Source organism: Triplophysa dalaica, chromosome 10, assembly GCF_015846415.1.
Source record: "Triplophysa dalaica isolate WHDGS20190420 chromosome 10, ASM1584641v1, whole genome shotgun sequence".
NCBI classification, from domain to species: domain Eukaryota; kingdom Metazoa; phylum Chordata; class Actinopteri; order Cypriniformes; family Nemacheilidae; genus Triplophysa; species Triplophysa dalaica.
Window position 1 is genome coordinate 5,050,167 of NC_079551.1, and position 16,866 is coordinate 5,067,032.

Genomic DNA, 16,866 nt, shown 5'->3' on the forward strand with positions numbered 1-16,866 from the left:
AGAACGGATTTCTGCAGATGTCAACTGTCACTTCACGATAGACGTTTGTTCAGCGGAGGACGGACGACGTAGTTTGTTGCCACTTATCCAAAGTAAAGCAAACTACAACCACTTTTATCCACTCATTACATACTTCGATCAGATTTGCTTCAGAGATATAGGCAAAAAGATACTGGTTACACGGAAAAGCTGAGGAGGGGTGTGACTGATCCTAGATCGGTGCCAATCGCGCGTCAAGCTGCCTATACAGAGGGCACTGCGCCAGGCTATGTGCCATTCAAAGCCAGTGACAAAGAAAAAATCGGAAAAGATTGTAAAAAGGTAGAGGACCGCGGGGGCGATCGTGTAGCGAGGCACGAGTAAGCAAACCCCCCGAAGCGAACAGCCATTGTGTTCGTTCAGATTATGTGAGAGCGCCATACAGTTGACGCTCGACGTGAAGAAAATGTGCGGAAGGGGCACGATGTGCCATTGGGAGGCGCACGGCGACAGGAATTCCGTCAAGGAGACGGAGAAACTCAAGAACGACTGGAGGAGAGGCGATGGGGAAAGCAAGCACCGATGGCAGAAATCGGGAAGGAAGCAGGGAAGAAGGGCGCACGGTCTAAAAATGCGCAAAAACCGCGCGAGAGCGCCCGGTGCGGTGGTGTCGTTGCGCCCTGCGCACCGAGCACCTGGCATGAGGGCGCCCAGGAACACCAACCAGTTCCTCATGCACGAGAAATACCAGATGATGCATATGAAATCGGACTCGGTTGGCACGGAGAGCGGCTCCGATTGCGAAATGAACTTCGCGGATATGGACTCGTACCTGGGCGTGCTCGAGAATGCCCGAGGCGCACTGCTGGACATTCCCGATATGCCCTCGCCACCCACGTTTTACGCACGGCAGAGGACACAGACGTTCACCTTCTTCAACTTCGACCAAGAAGAAAGCATGCAGTATTTCCCATCTGAAGACGACGTGATGCAAAGCGAGGATTTCATGCAAAGAGACTTCAAAGAGTTTTGTGAGACTGTCAGCACTGTGGCACCATGTGTTTAGACACCTGCCACAGGTAACGTGTTTACGTCAACGCTTTGGTGGTTTTGAGAACAAAATATATTTGTTGTAATATTACAGGACATTTCTGTGATTGTTTATTCTGTAATGTGTGATGAGTGGTCTGTTATGGGAGGGGGAGAGAAAGTAGGAGTGATGCGAGACAGCCAATCACATTCGAGATCATTTGATCGCTCATGACAAACATACCAGTGGGTTGTACTGCAAACTGTTTGTCAACGTTTTTATAATAAAATGACATTTTGCTAAACACTGTCTATAGTTTTATTCATTTCTTGTATTATTAATGATCCATTTTTCATTTGCAGGCATATTATCATTAATCCCACTAAAGATGTTTTGGGTACATTAATTATATAATTCATTCTGTTAATACAATTATATAAATATGTTGAATAATATTATATATAACGTATCATTTAGAACAAAAATAGAATAGATTATTATAATTCTTAGATTAATTTTTTCTTCAATCGTGTTCTGTAAATAAATCTTGATCTTGACATCTTCACACATGAGTTATTGATCTGCATATATGAAGCACTGAAAAAACGTCACCGATAACTATTCATAAGTATTCAACAATTTTAACGTGGTTGACAGTCCCATTTACGTTTATGCATTTGGCAGAAATTTATAAAGCATGCATTCAATTTTTAAGTATATCAGCATCTGAAACAAAACAGAACACAAAACACAAGTTCATTTTACACTACGAAGAATAAACGTGACACACTAATCTAAATTTGTCAGGGTCACGTTGGAAACCTAAGAGGCGTAACTGAAATGCAATGCTGTGTAACAGATTTAGAAGCACCCTCCCTACCCTTCACACATACACACACCCTAAACACAAACACAAACAATCTCCTGCAGTGTAGCAGTGCCGGGCTATTGAGATCAGTCACAGGAACAATGGCAATACTCATAAGACAAGGTCTGTGTGTGAGAGAGAGGCAGTATGAAAAGGGAGTCCCTTTATAAGTAAATGACTGGCGTCACTAATGGGTTCCCATTTCAAAGGCCACAATGAGACCTTAAATCATCTCTAGTCCGGCTATATGAAGTGCTATCAGCATTACTTAGCCAATTAGCCAAAAATGCAGGAACGTTACAGAGCGAGGCTCGGCTGAGGCGTCCTTATAATGAAAAAAGGCCGGCGTCACAGCCCCTTTCCTGCACAGCTTGCCAAGTGGATGTCAGGTAATTGTGGTGCAACTTCCTCAAGACAAACCAAGTGTTTTGTGAGAGGTGTTTAATTCTATAGCTCAATTTCTGGACCATTAACTGGCCATAAAAGAAGTAAACAGCTCCAAGATGCGACTGCAAGAATGGAGTCCTGATTTCTAGCATAGTGTGTTTCTGTGACCCTGAAATGACATAATGACATAATTTGATGACATTGACATCTTTTACTTTTAGTACTATTGTATTCAATAAGAAATCTATCATGTACTGTTTTTACCTTAGAAGTGCATTTTTAACACTGCACGGTTATTTAGAACCTTAAGAGAACTGTAAATAAAGAAAAACAAAAGAGTAAATCTCACTAACCCTGTGCTGGTTACATAAGAAACAGTTTTTTACATTATAAAAATAAAGCATATTCATAAAAGCATAGTTTTACATTCTAACAATGAGAACATTTATTTTGCAGCACTTCAATTATTTATTAATGTTAATAAATACAAACCAATTGTTCATTCATCATGTCAGTTTATTGCGCATTAATGTTATAAGATACATGAAAATATATGAAAATAACTCTAACTAAAATAACTTTATCTTAATAAATTATGTTAATTTTTTGTCTTTGTTAATTTATGTTAAATGGAATGATCCACTTAGTAAAAAAAGATCCACGACTTTCTTTACGCAAATTCAATTTCTTATTTAAAGTGAAATGTGACATTTATTAACACTTTAGCATTAACTTTGCATTGCATTTATTTATTTTGAAGACACTTTGATCTTAAGCAACTTATGAATTAAAGAACATTTTACATATTTGTCTAAACTTGATGTTCATGTTCATACAAAAAACAATTATTTTTTCAACATTTCATTCTATCATAGGGGTGTGTACACTTTTGACTGTAAGGTTCAAGGTAAGACATGCTGGAAACAAGATTTAGCTGCTTTGGTGTGTCATGTTAGACGAAGTTGCTCTTTGATGTGATCTTTAGGTGTGTTACGAATTATAATCAAACCTTAACTCGGCAGATGAGTTTATCAGTGAAAACAGCGCCTTCTTATTTTCCCACTACCTTATATCATTATGTCATAAATATACATAAAATACACTTTTATTGAAGATGAAATTGTAGAAGACTGTTTTAAAGGGAAGCAAAACTCGGATAGTTTTAAAAATCTGAAATGGGGAAGATTCAAATTCTGAAGAAAATGAATCAGCATGTGATACTGAGAGTAACAAGAGGGGAAAAACAGGATAACGTTTCAATATGAAACCCTGCTCTCCGTGCATGCTCTGTTCTCCTAGTCATTGTAAATTGAACACAATTTTTACATACATTATAAAATTGTTTGCATGAAAGGATCGGCTACGTGAATAATTTAAACGTCAAGAAACATTTTACAAAAGAAGTATGAAGAGAACAAAACTGTTGCAATGAAAAGTACTTCAGTTTTGCATGAAACGCAAAAAGGATGACAAAGAACCCAACTATCTTCTTAAAGTAATTTAACTCGGCGTAAACAAAAATAACTTTGCATGCACTCTTTCATGCACAAAAAGTTGTGCGCTGTACCTTTAAATGCCCTGGCGTTTCTTAAGGCAACTGTTAAGAGCCTGAGTCTATCCATGTGTGTGTCTGTGTGTGTTTTGGTGGGGGATGGGTCCCTCTCAAAGGCCCGTTCTCACCATAGAAACAAATCTGGAACCTATGTTGTGAATTTAGCATGGTTAGAGGTACACAATCTTGTCCTTTTAAACATGTCATGACATGCAGGTGCATAAGCTTGACAGAACCGTTTGACAGGCCAAGCTGGTTATCAATCCTCACATGTTCAACTCAGAGAGAGTGATGTCACAACATGACGCGCTCGCAGGGTGTTTTTACTCTGCCAAAACTTGTGTGTCATACCATACACCAACCAAAAGCAAAAAAAACTTGAATTGACTTAAAAAATATGTTTTAAAGCTTTAAGGTAAGCCATAAAAAACATTTTTGGTTCCACAAAGAACCGAAGTAGTCTAAAGAAGCCTTTTCCACTACAAACCTTGTGTAAAACCAAATTTCACATTTGAGATTATACTCGAAATGTAAAGGAGCATTTTGGCACGAAGCATTCCAATAGTTAAAAACTACAGTATTTCTCTGCAAAAAAAACAATTAAAACTTACATTTATACACAAACTGTCCTGTAATGCCATTTAATATCACATGTGTAAATAAACAGTGAATAAAAATTAAAATGATAAATATTATACTGTCAATTTGGCTTGCAATTGTGAGAAAATGTTTTTTTTATTATTTTATGCATTAAACTTTTATGCGTGTCCACAATCTTAACACAATTTCACAGCAATTTGTACAAAATAATTTGTATGAATTTGTACAATCTCGATTCGCTTTCGCGCCAGTGACGGTGAGGATTAGGGGGTGGGATTAGGGGAAGGTCTTAAATATGTTATATATATTCTTCTATGAACTGTATGTTTATGTCTGATTCACATCGTACGGATTCACACGATAATCAGGCAGGTCCGCCACACCCACAAACATTGTCTAGGTAATAAAAACACCAACACCATACACTACAAGGGTCAAGTATGACTGGAGTGCTGCATTGACCAATCAGTACTCAGAATTGAAACTATCAAAAAAAGCAACATGTAAAGACACAATCTATAGAGATTGACATGACACAGCAGCTATTAAATGTGGTCCTGTTGCCTTCCCCCCGCTGTTAAAGATGCTGTGAGCAGGATTTTTCAGCGAGATAATGAGAACATTCAATCCCAATTGACTCTCTCTCTCTCTCTCTCTCACTCCTTTCCTCTTAACAATGTTTAATCTCTTAACAGCCCCAAAGGCAGCGCTCCATGTACAACGCCTCCTCTATATCAGCTCCTCTCCTTTAGAGACGCTTCTAACAACGTAGTACCACCTACATGCAACATACAGCAAAACCTGTGCTAGAAAAGGCCTATAAATCATCTTTGTGTGTGGTTTCTATGGGTTGATGTGTTTGTGTTACCATGAATGCAGAACGTGTTTTTTTCATAGGAACATATGGTTGATTTTTGGGTAATCCCTGGTAAACGTCTTTTCTTTGTTACACGAGTGATCGTTTTAGATGAACCTGGTCTGTTCACTGTCATATGGGTTCAAACGAATAAAAAACTGAAAGTAAAATGAAATTCATTTTTTAGTTCTAAGAAAGGATCTGACATCATGAACAGTTTAGGTGAGAGTTAAGGTGCTTTTTAAACAAATGATTTGGGAAGGGAATCATTTATTATAATTATTTGGGAATAATGTGTTTTAAGATTAAGTGTGCAATTGACGTGTCAATACAGCACTACCACACCTTGAAATCAAGTTTAAGGGCTTTAAAAAAGAAAAATAATAATATTTGAAAGCTTATTTACCAATATTTTGCTAAACCACACTTTTAACAAACAATTTGTATCTCCGTTAATAAGAAAATTATGATTTTACTTTAGTAAATGGAGGATCTATGTAACCACAATTTTACCACAAATGCACGGTTACAACTATGGTTCTTATGGGTAGAACTTAGTACATTATTAATGTTAATTAACGTGTGTTAATAAACCAACACAAAATAAAGACTGAAGCTTGAAGACATTTTGAAGTATTGACTGTTTTGAGTGCAACAGGATCCACCCGTGCAGCGACACACCCGTTGATTCATGTTAAAGCCCTTGTATAAACAAGCATATTGGAATTGTACAAATCTTAGCTTCGGTTCAAAACAACCCGTTTCCATTATATCCTTTCGTGCCAAATACTGTTAAAATATAGTAGTTGGAAGCGGGTTATTTTGATTTCTCAGTCCAAAAACAGACTATGTACACTCACACACAAACCCGAATACTGAGAACGCAGCCAGCCAATCAGAGAGCGAGAAGCATTAAAATGGCCGGTGATGACAGGACATCATATTAGCTTCCATAGCGTCGACCAATCACGTAACACCTCGATGATATCTGAGCTGCCGCATATAATGTGATATTCGCCGATCCAAACAAGCGCTCTCACAAAAGTCAGGAGGGGTGTTTGGGTGGGATTTGCGGGACAGAGGGAGGAGTGTTTGGGTCTAAGAAATCTCAAAAGGCCATCAAGTATGGAAAAGTACTGACTTTTAAGAGCGTTGCCGCTTTCTTAACATAAAAGTTGAACGGCGAAGCGTTACAAAGTACGTAAGTATTACGCAACATGGAATATGTTTGGAGATGTTGCGCTCGTTAATGACAATGTTAAAAGGCCATTGCTCACACGCATCTTTGAATAAACACAAATATGGCAGTTTTTATATTAAACGTTACTGTTATAAAATAATTTGATCTCCCTGTGATGTCCATTTCGATTTATTGATTATTGAATCAACTGTGCACGCGAGTTGTTTCAGTGTTGTTTACAAACAAACAAATAATAAGAATATGAAGTTAAAACATTTCAACACTTGTGGTTCTTACCACCACAAAACCTCTGTTTACATGCGTGTCCCGGGGGGAGGGGCTGTCTTCTGCTCGCGTCACGTGACCCTGCCTCTGAGGAAAGCCTTAGCAACAGGTAACCACGAGGTTATTCGCACTATGAAAGGAATGTAACGTAAAAGTAAATAGTGGATACCAGCATGCACTTTAGTTCCTCAAACTCCTGTCATAACAACACTCAAAGTTTTTTTAACCAATCTGTCAAACACTTCCTTGAAACCTTTCCAAAGTTGACTTTTCTTATAGAACTGTATTGTATGTATCTGTGTCAAATTTTGGGCTATCGATGTCAAAATGGAGGCACAAAACAGAGACACAAAAAGCTTCTTCATGAATAGGAGGATCTGTTATTGGTTAAATATGTCTCCATTAAAAAAACTTTTATCATCCTAAGAACATTTCTGTTTCAGAAAAGTGAAAAGTAAAAAAAAGTTATTGGGGAACCAAAAATGGTCCATTGGCATCACTGTGACCATCCCCCCCCATTCACTTATGAAAACAGCATATGCTTTCAATGTTTGGTTTAGTCAAAGCCAACCTTCCAAAATGTCTGTTTTACTCTTAAAATCAAGTCTGGTCAATAGAAATTTGTGGTTTCATTGGAAAAACTTAAAAAAAATTCACTGTTGTGTAATTCTAATGGTGCTTTAAAAAATAAAGCAACCAATACTGTTGTAAAGGCTCCAAATAAATCTTAAGAACACAAATGCAAACTCAAGAGTGTATAAAATAAGTCAATCATGTGTTTTGTGGGTTGATTTTTAGGTTGTATTGCCATAGTTTTACTACACATGGCTATAGAGAGATTATAATGTATGCTTATTGTGGTAAAATATGGCAATTTTCATAAAGGTAGTAAAAAAAAATCACCCAGAATAGACAAAAGTCATTCTGAAACTTAGAGAAACACCCAAGTTACAGACTAGTACAACATTTTCTATAAAATATGTGCATTTCTAGTCTTAATATAAAATACGTAAAAAAATTAAAAAAGTCCCCTAGCAACAGAAAGCATTGAGGTAGGCAGTTTTAGTGATGTCAGAGCTGGTACGTGTAGCCCTGCTACTGTGACATCACAGCGAAACCGGAAACCACATGCGTCCTGTTTGAGCGAGGAACACTGTGTACGGGCGTATGGCCCAGACCTGCGGATGTGCTGTTTTGCATAGTGATCAAAACCATTGTCATCAATCTCACACAGTCCCAAATCTACTGATCAAACTGGAAAAAAACAATCGCTTCATAGAATGTCCTGATCGTCTAAACCAAAGGAACTCAATTACTGTTGTTTTTAAAACAAGCTGAATAAAAGAATAAATATTACAGACGGGGATGAAACATAAGTAGCTAGACTGTAGATTTATTCAGAGTTTCATCACAGGACGGATATAAAAGTGTGAGATTTGTGCCACTTGAGTGATGAAAGAGTTTTAAATTCAAGGCCTTTGACAGACTTATATTAAACTCTTAAGACAAGCCATGTGTCCTTATGTGTAACTAGTTGCTAGTTGTGTAAAATGTCTTATTAAATATTATAAAAAGCTATGTGTATACTTCACTAGCTGAAAAGTCAAGCAGGTGCCGGCAGTCTTAGGTACTTAAACATTTAAAAGGGTTTAAAAGATAAAAAATCCAGTCATCATTTACTCATCCTTGTGTCATTATGCCAAACCTATATGACTTACTTTCTTTCGCAGAACACAAAAGAAGGTATTTGGAAGAATGTTGGTAACCAAACATCACTGACCCCAATTGACTTCCATTGTATGGACACAACACCTTTCTTTCAAAACCTTAATTTCTTAAAGTATCTTCTTCTGTGTTCAACATAAGAAATCAAGAAAGCCCTACACAGATTTTGATCTACATGAGGATAAATCAATAAATGATGACAAAAATATTATTTTTGGCCGAAATATTCCCTAAACATTAAAATGTATGCTTATTGTGAAATCACAACACAAATCTATTATATATAAATTGAGTTAAACGCTTGCATGCTCTTTTAAGAAATCTTCACAGACTACGAAAGTCTAAAACAGCTGCTTTGTGTTATATGTGGTATGAAAAAGGAAATGACACAAAAACAAATGCATAAGTGAGAAATATACAACCACTACACCCCCTAGTGTTAGAAATGAACATTTATTACTTCTGAAGATTCAGATAAATTACAGCTACAGAAAGTGAGTAAATGCACGCATTTCTGCAAAAATGTGACATCTGTCGTTATAAGAAAATTACTTGTTCAAAATACATTCATTTCAGGTTTTCACCGTCGGCCTCTGGCGTCTTTTGGCATCTCTGTGTTTCTTACGATACTCCTGTTGAAAGAAAAAAAAGAAGACCAACTTCATGTTATAATGAAAATAATAAGCCGTTCTAAGCAAAACTAAATTCACATTTTTAAAACCCAATCTAAGTTTTAGCATTTGTCAATCCGATCTTTCAGCATACCTCTTGGAGCGAGGACCTTGTTTCTTCCCAGGCTTCCTTCTGCTCTCCTAATGCAACACTTCTATAGAACATGCCAGGACCCTCTGATGTAAAGACAACCATGATATATAAAAAATAAATACATTTGAAAGCTGTATCATAAATGGCTTTGTTAAACCATCAATCTTTAAACAAAGATCGATGGTTTAAATCTCACCTTTTAAACGTTCATCATCTCGGAAGAAAAAGAAAAACGTTTTCTTCGCTGGAGTTGGTTCTCTGCATGAAAACAAACAAGAACGGTTTTCATACTGTTTATTTAAACTAATACACACTGATAATAAGTCATTTCTATTCAATTTCTATGGTGAATTTGCACCAAAAGCAAAAAATTACCCTATGGTTTTGCTGAAAGCTGATTGGTCCGGCTCGACCTGGTCCACGCCCTCCTCATCTGAGCTGCTGTCCTGGAAACGTGGATCCGCTTGCCAGGAGAACTTTGCCCCTTTCAACGTCTCGAATTTATATTCGTCTGAATTGAAAAAATATAGTAAAGGTTTCAAATATGTAACATTTTCTATTTAACACTAATGAAACTGGATTTCACCTGTTTTGCTGGTTGTTTCGGTAACAGCGTCACTCCCAAAGAAGGAGAACTGAAATCCGGTAGAAGCGTCTTCATGGGTTTGTGCGTTAGTCTTTTCATTTTCTTGATCTTCCTCCTCTTCATCCCACAAAATCTCGTTTCTTGTTTCTGTGGCGTCTTGATTGTCTTTATCTTTCGGTGTCCCGAACACGTTCTTCAGATCCGCCGACACGTCGAAGTAAATCTCTTTCGATACTTCCGGGACTTTTTCGGCTTCCTCACGTTTCTTTCGCCTCGCTGCTTTGCTGTGTTAAACATTTAAGAAACATTTACTGTTGATGCAACAAAACTTGCTAAAGATATACACGTGAATGTCGAGTAGAGATCCAGAGATGGTTTAATGGGTTAATGGAATACCTGTCTGTCACGTTTGGTTGCTTAGCCTTGCACTCAAACGCTTCATGATCCTTTCGTGTCGGGTCGTAATGCAGGGCCGAAACATCTCTGAAACGGCAAACAAAAGATAAAGATAAAGAAAACGACCACCTGTAAGACTTAACAAAATGTCTCAGATACGCTTTCACGTTTACATAAGTTAAATAAACTTTTCTGTCAGTTTCTGCTTGACCGTGACTATTGTTTCTGTCAAAGGAAGTTCAAATATATTCATACTTAAACATCTTGGCCTTCGCAGGTTCTACTCTGGTGGTTTTGAATATGCTCTGGAGAATATCGAGATTTTTCTTTTTCTCCTCAAGAAGTTCTTCCTCTGTGTTCTTTGCTGGAGCCGTTTCATCTGAATCAAAAATTGTGGAAGTTTACCATTTGCCCAACAAGGCAAAATGAGAAAGAACAGTATTTGTACTCTCATCACGATCTTAAGATGAGATCTTAAATGACCTTCAACTTCCTTATCGTCATCAATTTCCAGAAATCTAGAACCCATCTGGAACCTCGAATCTGCCCCAAATCTCGACTGCAGTGCCATGAGCTAAAATAAAAACCAGGAGGAGAAATGAAGACGGAATTCAAATGAGAATTAAAAAAAAACTAATCTGAAATATTTTATTCTTAAAGAGACAAACCTTCCGTCCAGCTTTGCCCTCAAACTGGGGCTTGATCTTAAAACGATCTGTCCCGCCATCATCATCATCATCGCTCTCGAACAGTTGGGTGCCGCCAGAATTTTGTTTTGACTGTAGAATCAAGACAATAATAAAAAAATAAACCTCAGGTTGTGCCAAAAAAACAATTGTTCGTTCTATTCGCGCTCAATATCTGCCTTTTCTTGCGAATCATCAAGTTCAGATTCCGAATCCTCCTCGAAGAGTTTGTTTTTCTGGCTTGCTGGTTGTTTGTCTTGTAGCTTGTTTGACCTTTCGTCATCATCGGAATCGAACACGATGTGTTTGGTCCGGTTTGTGTTCACGGCATCCTAAAAAAAGAAAAATCTTACAGTATCATAAATTGTCTATAAGATGAAGTTAACTTCACAAACATACAATTTGATAAACATTCGGTTATTTAGCCTGTGAAATTTGGGGAAGTTTACCTAAAAAAGAAAATCATTATGAATCATACTGACTCATCCTCGTGTTCCGAAGCCAAACTCATTTCTTACATAAAACACAAAATGAGGAGTTATTTATGCTGGTAATATACTGTACCATAAAATATGTAGTTTTATTATCTTTCAACAAGTCTTACGAACAACCGCGTTCCTGCTGGAATAGTTTGTTATTATTTGCTATATACAGTAGGTGTCAATGAGCTCTGTGAATTTCTTGCTAGAGTTGAAACTATTTAAAGGGATGATATGGCACAGCTAAAACTAATATTATCATTTGATTAAGATGTAATACAATGTGTATACATGATTTGTATTTGTAAGAACGTCAGTAACCAAACAGATCTTGTTTCTCCTACTATGGCAGTAAATGGGGGATGAGATCTGTTTGGTTACTGACATTCTTCCAAATATCTTCCTTTGTATCCATGGGAACTAAGAAATGTATAGAGGTTTGGAACTGAAATGGTTGAAGAATGTTCTATCTCTTTAACATAAACCAGGTGGTTGGTTTTTTGCTGTAGGTCCTCACTCACCACATTTGACAGAGCTCCTTGAATCAATTTCTTCTGCTGTTCCGTCTCTTTAAGTCTCTGCTCCAGAGCCGCGAGACGTTTCTGGTTGTCCTGTTTTTGTTTCTGAGCATCAGGAACGGTTGGGTGAAAAACTGTGGGACGTGTGTCAACTTTCTTTGAGGGGGAAGAACTGGAACTCGTCAGATGAGTTGTGGAGATCTGGTCCTCGGTTTCTGATTCTTCACTGGAAGAGTCACTGCTGGAGGATCCGGAGCTGTTTGTTTTCTTGGGCATCTTTTTGTTTAGGCTGTTTGACCTATTAGCACTGACAATCTTTTTCTCAACGTCTTGTGGCGACGAATGGGTGGTTTTTAGACTTTTGACTACATCTTGATTGTCTTCGTTTTCAGTGAGATCTGATTCCTCGCTAGAAGAATCATCTTCTGATGAAGAACTAGAGTTGGAGACTTTGTGCAAATTCGCACTTGTGGATGGTTGACGTTTGTTCATCGAGACACTTGTTTTGTCTTGTTTTGGTCTCTTGGGACCTACTTCTGAGTTATTGTCTAAACTCTGGGCCGGTCTTTTCAAACTGGGTTCTGACGGACCGGTTGCAGGATCTCCGAAGAGATCTTTCGTTCCGATGAAAGCAGGGAGAGGTACTAGTTTCACCAAATTCTTCTTGTTTTCTTTCTCAGGAGTTTCGTCCCCGAGGATGGATGCCAGAATATCTTCTGGGTTATTGCCTTTTTTCTTGCTAGATGCAATTGGGGTCTTGGGGTTCTCGTTGGGTTCTTTTTCGTTCTCACCGTCTGGCGCCACCTCTGCCTTTTTTGCTAGGTTTTCCAAGTCTGCAAGGGAAAGATCTAATCGGTAGCAGTTATCCATCATAGCTTCATACTCAGAATCAACGCTGCTATCATCATCACCATCATCGGATACCTCATCGCTACCACTGTCTGATGAAGAGCTAACAGGTTTCAATTCAACTTTTTCTTGCTTCTTCCTGGATTTTATTTGGGAGTCTTGACTGGGTTTTGCAGCTTCTACGTCCTTGGATGTGTCTGCACAGAGAGGCTTTCTCTGAGCGAGTATCTCATCTGTGTCTGCTGAATCATACTCCTCATCATCTTTGGAATCGAGCAGGGATTTCACAGCATCGTGTTCAGCATTGCCAATCATGACATTGGACTTAACAGCAAAGTCATCCCCGACCACCTCAATGTTGTCGTCATCGTCCTCAGTGAAGGTCTGTTTCGTCTTTCTCAAATGTTCTTGAGCAATCAACATCCTGATTTCGCCTTCAGAATCACTGTCAAACACATAAACTGATTTTTTATCAGCAGGTCTTTGGTTTCCTTTAGCACCTAGTCGGTTTTGTTGGTTCTCAAAAGGTGATGCAGTAATTCCATTGTTTTGGGTGAAAAGGCTGATCAATGAATCCATATCTGCTTTTGATCTTTTGGGGCATGTTTTCTGCCTCGGAAACTCTCCTTTTCTTTTCTTACTGATTTCATCATCTCCACCTGGAACCTCCCATGTTAGCTGGGACACCGGTGTAACGTCGTCTGTCATCTCAAGTCTCTTGATGTTATGGCAGTGTTTGGATGGATCGTACTTGAAGACGTTCTCAAAGTTAAGGAGAAGACAGCTGCATGTTTTACATCATTAACTTCTCAATTCTTTTGTCAACCAAAGGGCACATCTACACATGCAAGTGAATACATTTTTTCTTAACACCAAACCAAAAAGGATATTTTCTTCTTTCCGTTACATTTGAGGTTGAGAACAGGAAGGACCCTCCCAAATTTACTCACAACCCAATCCTGGACAGAGTGGGAGAATGCAAAATTGTTAATAAATAAATTAAGTAAGTGTTTTTACAACTGCAGGATTGGTTTAAGTGAATAAACAAACCTTATGTCCGGGAATTTCAGTTCCTGGAACTGCAGCCTTTAAATGAAAGTTCTCGACGCCGGCAGCTTTGAGAGACTCCCCCACCTTCTCCAGAGGGCTGATCTTTGGGGTTTTTGCCTGCTCAACAATTTGTTGTCGTTCCTCAGCAAGCCTAAAAAACAGACGAAAATGTCAATATCTTAAAGACATTTTATTCAAACTATAGTAGCAACTAGAGTTGAAGTGTTTTTTACCGATGTAGAAAGCTCTCTTTTGCTGACTCGATCAGCAAACTTCCACCTTTCCATGTTGATTTATTTAAGACGCCCATACCTGCAAAATATGAGGAAAATACATGTAGATGTTTTGCGCTACACTAAATCAATTTTAAATAAAAATATTAGTGTAAATGAATGCATGTACATCGTTTGTATTCAGCATCTGTGATGTTTATGTTAATGTAGCCAAATGTCTTTAAAGGATTGCCTGCAAAGACAAGACAGAGAAAATGCACATTGAAAGACATGAAAGCATATCAGTTCCAAATATTTCATTGCATTTAACAATACAAACATCAAAGGAGTTTAATTTATCCTAATTCTTACCAAGATCATCCTTTCTCGTAATGATTTCCACATCTGATACATCCCCAAATTTTCCAAATCTGTCTTTAAGGTCTTTCTCAGACACTGTGTGGCCAAGACCACCGATAAACAACCGCTTCATGGTCAGAAGTCACACAACTGCTCTTCAAAACATACATACACAAATAATTGAACCATACACATACCATTGCTTATTGAGGTGGAATCAAAAACAGTTCTACATTTCGTTTTTTATAATATGAATACTTTCAAGATAATTTCATGATATTATGATAGTGTTTGACAATTAAAATGTATAAGCCTACCCACCTTTTGTAATAAAATTTAGGAGAAATTATATATATTTTTTTTCTTACAATATGAAAAAATCACAAGGGTTGACCAAGTAAGGACAATACTATGATATAAGTGTAAAGCACTTTGTTATGGTGTCACATTGTTATGGATTCAGTTTTACTTTTTGTAATACTTCAAATAACGTTGAATAAAAGTGAACACAATTAAAGGATAACAATACAATACAATACAGTTTGACATTCAGATTATTTCACTGCAGAGATCACGACACATAATGTAAATTGTATATTTGACAAAATGGTAAACACATGGACATTTTATGACAATTACTGCAAAACCAACAGCATGACAAATTACCCGACACCATACGTTAACGTATCGGATTTTCTACAATTAATCTAAAATATCACCTTGATGCCAATCAAAATCATTATATAATATGAATCAATATAAATCATTATATAAACTAAAAACATGACTTACAATCATGCCAAAGACTCACATGTACATCACGGTCCAACACTATAACTGTTCCGTTGTAACACTATGGACGAATCTTTCGTTCCGCGTCGGAACTGGCCGTGATGGAATATACTATCTGCGCAACATTCACTCACAACAAAAATGATCGATGTTAAAACATTTGAACTTTGATCCATCCCCCATATGCACAGTAATGACTTATAATTATGATAAATACAACTAGATTAACGTGTGTTTGTTAATCTGGTTATGGTTCACCCCCGCCGGTCTAATATGGTATGCTCCGCTTTGAAGCGGGATCTAGTTGAATCAGTTAAGAGTAAAACACAATACAGGATCATTGCAAGAGGCAAGAGGTCAAGAAAAGTAAGTTTATCTTGTAATTCTTACACATGTAAAACAAATAAAGGTCGAACATAATATATGTCTTTCATTTAGTAGCGTTCAAAACCTATTTCCCTCGGTTTTACGATTTCTTTCGTGTCAGGGAAGCTCTGGGTTGATGTTTTGATTTGATCTGTCACTTTAAGCTCCTGCTATTTCATTTAACGTCAACACTCAAACGTTTTTGTTCATACACACGATTATTAAAGTCTTTTAAAGATTTTAATAACCGTATTGAAAATGTTATTTCGATAACCTGCCGTTTTGCAACGTTAACTTGATTCTGAAAATGACGTTTTTGTGTTTATTTGGACCTCATAACGTTACACTTTGACAGGTGTATAGAAAAACGTTATTTTGTTTAGATCTCATCATGAACAGGTTCATATAAAACTTCACATTGTCTTCATAAAACAGTTAACGTTACTGTTATGAATATTTTTTGTTATTATTATTATTCTAGTTGTGTTGTCACTGTATCCACTCTCAGTCAACGTTTGGATACATTCGACCAAATTGATGTTACAATAAATCCTGACCATTTAAGTTAACCTAAATACTTAAAAGTATATACGTTTTCTTCTAGACTAACCACATAATTGTTGTTATTAATATTTTTAGTGGATGAGTTTGAGAATATAATGAAGGAAAATCTATATGTTTATACTATGCAACAGTATATCATTTGATATTGATGATGTGTGTTTTAATAGGTTTGGCAAGATCATGGAGCAGAAATATGAGGATGAGATCCAGTCGCTTCAGAAGGAGATTGAAATGCTGGAGGCTGAACGGGAAGAGACTTTACGATCCATTTTCATAGAGCATGGAGACCGACTACAGCAGGAAGTGTTAGTGACCACGCTAATGTTTGTGTGGTGAAAGGGATGTGTCTGTGAAAGTCATGTTAAACTTCTGTCTTAATGCTGAAGAATGTGATTATTTATCACATAGGACTTTCTCCGATCATACCAGCAGAGACAACTTTAAGTACATGTTTGTTTTATTGTACTTTTTGCTCTAACAAAAATATTGTTGATGAATGTCTCTTGTTTAATCTCTTTCAGGAAGTCTTTCTTTGACGAATTGGAAGGTGATGGAGAACAGAAACACACTCTTTCAAAGCTCATCACGCAAATCAGAGACCTGGAGAAAGACCTGAAGCGACAGACTGAAATCAACGGCATCACTCTAAACGAGTGTTTCGTGAAGAGGTTGAACAAAAGTGAGATTTCTGTCCCTTCAGTTACGTTTCCATGTTTAGGCATTTTGCTCTTGAATGCAAATAGACTTTTATAATGCTTTTACATTTGCCATTATGCTGTTT

General features: G+C 37.4%; 3 protein-coding genes across 6 annotated transcripts in view; 2 read left to right on the plus strand and 1 right to left on the minus strand.

The window, feature by feature from the left end:
• Positions 1–16: 16 nt before the first annotated feature.
• On the plus strand, positions 17–1,313 carry wu:fb55g09 (coiled-coil domain-containing glutamate-rich protein 1). The gene has a single exon (XM_056758777.1). The coding sequence runs from the start codon at positions 446–448 to the stop codon at positions 1,043–1,045; it is 600 nt and encodes a 199-aa protein (XP_056614755.1). The 5' UTR covers positions 17–445; the 3' UTR covers positions 1,046–1,313.
• A 7,583-nt stretch (positions 1,314–8,896) lies between these two features.
• Positions 8,897–15,206, minus strand: nol8 (nucleolar protein 8). 4 transcript variants are annotated; one of them, XM_056759963.1, is made up of 17 exons: positions 15,175–15,206; positions 14,376–14,518; positions 14,194–14,256; positions 14,025–14,103; positions 13,792–13,942; positions 13,632–13,700; positions 11,896–13,500; positions 11,075–11,227; positions 10,878–10,988; positions 10,693–10,783; positions 10,465–10,588; positions 10,210–10,296; positions 9,814–10,097; positions 9,603–9,738; positions 9,424–9,485; positions 9,228–9,310; positions 8,897–9,094 (listed from the first exon to the last, which is right to left on the minus strand). In XM_056759963.1, exons 2-17 carry the CDS (start codon positions 14,494–14,496, stop codon positions 9,035–9,037), a joined length of 3,279 nt encoding a protein of 1,092 aa, XP_056615941.1. In that variant the 5' UTR covers positions 14,497–14,518; positions 15,175–15,206; the 3' UTR covers positions 8,897–9,034. The 4 variants fall into 4 exon arrangements, with proteins under 4 accessions (XP_056615941.1, XP_056615942.1, XP_056615940.1 ...); XM_056759964.1 differs by having other exon boundaries at positions 14,376–14,513; positions 15,175–15,193; XM_056759962.1 differs by having other exon boundaries at positions 14,376–14,513; positions 15,156–15,193.
• Positions 15,207–15,448: 242 nt separating this feature from the next.
• cenpp (centromere protein P) overlaps positions 15,449–16,866 on the plus strand; it is a 53,404-nt gene continuing 51,986 nt past the window's right edge. The window contains exons 1-3 of the mRNA XM_056758094.1: positions 15,449–15,521; positions 16,253–16,390; positions 16,607–16,764. Coding sequence (XP_056614072.1) covers positions 16,266–16,390; positions 16,607–16,764 — 283 coding nt within the window. The 5' untranslated portion in view covers positions 15,449–15,521; positions 16,253–16,265. The remainder of the gene's footprint in view (positions 15,522–16,252; positions 16,391–16,606; positions 16,765–16,866) is intronic.

Bases quoted from the DNA above. Each gene is read 5' to 3' on its own strand.
- wu:fb55g09 (XM_056758777.1), top strand. From the start codon at position 446: ATGTGCGGAAGGGGCACGATGTGCCATTGGGAGGCGCACGGCGACAGG.
- nol8 (XM_056759963.1), bottom strand. From the start codon at position 14,496: ATGAAGCGGTTGTTTATCGGTGGTCTTGGCCACACAGTGTCTGAGAAA. The intron at 13,501-13,631 runs ATATCCTTTTTG...AACTTTGAGAAC, and splicing joins AATGTAACGGAAAGAAGAAA to GTCTTCAAGTACGATCCATC. The intron at 10,989-11,074 runs GCAGATATTGAG...TTGATTCTACAG, and splicing joins TTGATGATTCGCAAGAAAAG to TCAAAACAAAATTCTGGCGG.